The sequence below is a fragment of the Penaeus vannamei genome, chromosome 6 (genome assembly GCF_042767895.1).
Source record: "Penaeus vannamei isolate JL-2024 chromosome 6, ASM4276789v1, whole genome shotgun sequence".
NCBI lineage: Eukaryota > Metazoa > Arthropoda > Malacostraca > Decapoda > Penaeidae > Penaeus > Penaeus vannamei.
The window spans coordinates 46,748,645-46,753,644 of record NC_091554.1 but is presented as its reverse complement, the minus strand read 5'-3'; the positions used below and the strand labels follow the sequence as shown (position 1 = coordinate 46,753,644).

The 5,000-nt window shown below is 39.6% G+C and overlaps 1 protein-coding gene across 1 annotated transcript in view; it reads right to left on the bottom strand.

The window, feature by feature from the left end:
• Positions 1-5,000, bottom strand: part of LOC113805547 (endochitinase-like) — a 189,108-nt gene that overhangs the window by 183,777 nt on the left and 331 nt on the right. The window contains exons 2-6 of the mRNA XM_070123154.1: positions 2,386-2,479; positions 1,827-2,029; positions 1,412-1,577; positions 817-923; positions 123-238 (exon numbers count right to left, since the gene is read on the bottom strand). Coding sequence (XP_069979255.1) covers positions 123-238; positions 817-923; positions 1,412-1,577; positions 1,827-2,029; positions 2,386-2,476 — 683 coding nt within the window. The 5' untranslated portion in view covers positions 2,477-2,479. The remainder of the gene's footprint in view (positions 1-122; positions 239-816; positions 924-1,411; positions 1,578-1,826; positions 2,030-2,385; positions 2,480-5,000) is intronic.

The window sequence follows — 5,000 nt, the reverse complement described above, 5'->3', positions numbered from 1 at the left end:
ATCATCTCTCATTCTGCTTCTTTTAGACAAAATTATTCCTCATCTGCCCCTTTTTTTTTTAGATTTCAGAGACAGTAATGTAGATTTAATACGTCTCCCGTGTACTTGTTTGTTTTGTTTACCTGCAGAGCTCCGGCACGTGGTAGCCCTCCTGGAGCCTGAACTTGGCCACGGGGACAGCGCACGTCAGCTCCCATCCCTTCCCTACTGTGTCGAAGGCTTCCCGCAGTTCCTGGACCTATAAATACAATAAAAAAAACATTGCCGTACAAGGAAACTAAGTTCTGATAAAGTTCTTACAATAAATTCCCTTGCAGATATTGTAGGATTCGTTCCTCAGGTACAAAGTCAACAAAAGTATAAATAGATAAAAGGATCTTGTACCAACTTCCAATATACCAGGTACAAGAAGGTCTACGGAAGTATAAATAAATAAAGAAATTATATACCAGCTTTCAATATACCAGGTATAAGGTCTACGGAAGTATAAATAAATAAAGAAATCATATACCAACTTTCAATACACCAAGTACAAGGAGATCTACGATACTACAAGTAAATAAAACATCTTATGCCAAATTCCCTTGAAGAAACTGAACAACTGCTCACCAGGTACAAGAAGGTCTACGGAAGTATAAATAAATAAAGGAACCTCAAACCAACTTCCAATACACCAGATACAAGAAGGTCTACGATACTACAAGTAAATAAAACATGTTATGCTAAATTCCCTTGAAGGAATTTACTATTTACTTGAATTTACTATTTACTTTATTTATTTATTTATTTACTTGAAGAAACTGAACAACTGCTCACCAGGTACAAGAAGTTGTCCTTGTCGGCGAAGGTGCCTCCGCGGTCGGTGGCCCCGGGGTACTCCCAGTCCAGGTCGAAGCCGTCGAAGCCGTAGTCGGTTAAGAGTTCTGGAAGAGATTTGGAAGAAGATAAATAAGGAATTATGAGTCGGTGGAAATACTTGGGAGAAAGTTTGCTTGCCGGAAGGAAAATTTACTTCGCTTTGACATTTTTATCTGAATATTTGTTGGGAATTGCTGACATTTTTAATGGAAATAATATTTGAGAAGAGTCTCTTGCTATTCTACGCGTTATGATGGAAATATTTTCCTTTCACGTCTAAATTGATATGGGAATAAGTACTTTAAGACGTCAGGCATCTCTCTCTCTCTCTCTCTCTCTCTCTTTCTCCCTCTCTCTCTCTCTCTCTCTCTCTCTCTCTCTCTCTCTCTCTCTCTCTCTCTCTCTCTCTCTTTCTCTTCGTCTCTTTCAATGCTTTCAACTTCATGCCCGCAATCATGATTCATAAACACCGAAATGGAAAGAAAACTACCAACTTCTTTGCCCAATAAACTTCAATAAAAAATACCAACATTCAAACCCATCTCCAACTTACTGACGACGCTGTTGATGAAGGTGTCCCTCCGTTCCTTCATGCTGACCATCTGCGAGTACTTCTTACCCCCCTCGGCCCAGCCCCCGACGGCGATGTGGGTCTTCATGTCGGGGAACTTGTCCTTCAGGGCCACGAACCGCTGGTAGGCACCCTGGTCGATGTCCACCTAGGGTCGGGAGAAGTGTTGTGTTGTTTGTAGTTTTGTGTTTGTTTGGATTCCTCCTTTTTTTTTTTTTACTTTGTGGTTTTGTCTTTGTTAGGAGTCGGTTGTTTTTTTTCTGTTTTGTTTCCTTATTGCAGGTATTTAATTGGTGTTGAAATGATGTTGCAGATGTGGTAACAATAGTAATTGTATTGTCTTGATTATCGTTATATCACTAAATATTGCTATCTTGACCTCTACTCATGGTCTCACCTCCGGGTCAAGCACCATGACCTCCCACGTGACGTTGGAGAGGCCGCAGAAGGAGTAGATGAGGTCGGTGCAGAGGTCGGCGGGGATGTCCTCGACCTCGTAGACGCCGTCGCCCGGCCTGTAGACGGCCCACGACTCGTAGTAGCACACGCGGCGCGCCAGGCGGTCGGGCCGCTGCCACCGCTGCTGCAGGGGCTCGTGGTCTAGGGCAGGAGGGGGGGTGGGGGAGGGGGGGAGTGTGTATAGATGGAGGATGAATGGATATATTGATTGATAGATGGGTTGGTATATCATTGCCACTTATTATAGTGATTTCTCAACCAGTCGTGGAACTATTTGTGTTGCTGATGTATACGAGACGCGTAAGAGTCCCGTTCCTTTGCATTTAACTGATTATGTCCAGATTACATTTGTGTGTTTGTGAAAAATCGTTGTAAATATACCCAGCCATGACATTCTTCCTCTTCAACACAACAAACATCGATTCCTAATTACCAACATTCCCAAAAGTGCTTCGGCGGCGAATCCCATACACAACACCAATAGCATTAAGACTCACCCCCCGGCCTGGCGTAGCGCGGGTCGGCCGAGGCAACCCAAGCCAGGACCAGCAGGGATGCGGACACGGCCACCAGCGTCCGGAGCCCCATGTCCTGGAAGAAAATGTCAACTATATCCGTGCATATTTTGAATTCGTGTTGACTTGTGAAATGAACCACGAACTCCCTTGTATTATTATGGTTGTATGCTATATTATCAAATCACATACTGTATTGGTGTTTATATTCGGGCGTCTTCTGTACGTGCCATACGCGTTGGCAGCTTCCAGGGTCAACTTTTAATGCACCTCTAGACCAGGCTTTAAGGGCCGTCCTCTGTACGTGCCATAAAAGTTAATCCATTATTAAAGTTTAATCCAGATCTCTAGTGCGCACGCGCATTGGAAGCGTCCTTAATCAACTTTTAATGCACCTCTAGAGCAAGGTCTATACAAGTACTTAAATAGACCTTGCTCTAGACCAGGCTTTAGGGCGTCTTCTGTACGTGCCATAAAAGTTAATCCAGTATTAATCTAGTAAAGACCAGGCTTTAATATTAAGCTCATTTTTTAATCCTGCACATGCGCAGAAGGGACACGTTAATCCCACCAATCATGTACTGTTACGTCACGTGTCCGTCATGAACTTCACGGGTGCCATCGCTTGAGTTGCCATTCAGAGTTATTTTCGGCAATAACATCGATCGTCTTAGAATTTTCATACGTAGTATTTATTATGAAAATGAAATTGTATATATTTACACAAATGATCAAATATTCTGATAAAGGAAATAACTTATGGTAATGAATATAAAAAACAATATAATCATCCTAAGAGGAATCTTTGAAGTTCAGAGGCTGCGGGCATGGAATTCATGTTTCCAGGTTAGTGAAACAAAAATTACATGGTCAGGGTCCCGGGGCAAGAAAACACACGAATATGCCGAAGGCCTTTTCACTATTGCTTCGTCAGGGCCCTGACGAAGCAATAGTGAAAAGGCCTTCGGCATATTCGTGTGTTTTCTTGCCCTTCCCTTCGTCGTTCCCTTTGCAATCTGTTCAACCTGATTTCCACACATGGTCAGGGTCACACAAGTTGACGTTTTAAATCAAATATGAGCCAGTGTTTTAAAGAAAAATTATGTACTGAATTTTTCTCAACTACTTTATAACAAAATTAACAACTATACTTTTCTATGAACCTCCTGAACAGCATCCTGAAGAAAACATGTTTCCCTCCAACACGATTCAGCGCAGCAAAGAGCCGTCTGAGGAAACTTCGCGATGGATATTAATTGGTGAATGTCGTTTTTGTACTTGAGTGTCATTAAAATAAAGATTGGGTTTATAGTTGTTAGAGCAGTTTCGTTGCCCATTTTACCCCTATAAATATAAGATCGTTATCATGAAAAAATAGAATATTTCATAAATAATCATGTTTCCCTTATAAGTAAGCCTACTTGTGCTTCGTAATTATCATATGAAGATCAAACTGCATCTGGAGTGATTGACTATAACTCTCTATGACAATCACCTTTTCTCCAATCTATGATAAATGAATATCAGTTGTCAGAAAAATCTTTTAACAATACAGTGTCTGGATGCAAATTGCAAGGTTTATTTATCCAAATAAATTTTATATCGGACTGCAAATCTTTAAGTAATATATTTAATACTGTCTTCTATATCATATACCTAGGGGCATGGAGGGTGAATGTTGAATAGATATCTTCTGGATGATTTTGTTGCTTATTTACAGGTATGAGTGCATGGCTTGCTCCAAACGCTACCCTACACAACATGCAACAGTTATGTGTGAAGAGAACATTGCACAGAAATGTTTCAAAATACCACAGATTGTTCAGCAACATACCTAAGCTCCCACCCTTTAGATTTGCAAAACCTATTCCCACACGCCCAGAAATACGAGACCAGGATCTTCACAGTGGGCAGAGAACCATCACTATATCGCAGACCAGGAACATCACAAGAATTGATCGAAATTTAAAGAGACAGTCCAATAGCTTAAGATTCCAAACAAATCACATTTGAAACAGATAATCTTGAAGAAATGTGTACAGAAAATAGAGGTACGAACGTTCTTACTTTGATATGATGCTAGTCTTAGTTTACAATTTTGGGAACATTGGGAGGCATAAAGAATTGATTAATTATATGAATAATTTTTTAATGCCTTGTCTTCAATCATGTTGGTACGTTTGGGATGAAGGGAAGGAAAAGGTGGTGTTCAGAAGTATCTGAGAAGTTTATATTATTATTTATAGAACACTTTAAACAATTAGGAGGCAAAGCAGTGCAGAGATAAAAAAGCATAAGATAATTAGCATTATGAAAACATTAGTAAAAGTCTCAGTTTCATGAAATACACATTATATATAATAGATATTTTGAAACCTAAGAGATGTCTTAATTAGTTTCTTAAATATGATTACCCAAAACACGACATTACAAAAAGAGAGAAAGAAAAATAAAATATGAAATCTCCCAAAAGAGCGAATTTCACGCACTTCTCTTCTCTTTTTTTTTTTTATTATAGTGATTTTATATATAGTGATTTTTTATATAGTGATTATTATAGTGAACGAATTTCTCTTCTCTCCGATATATTTACATAA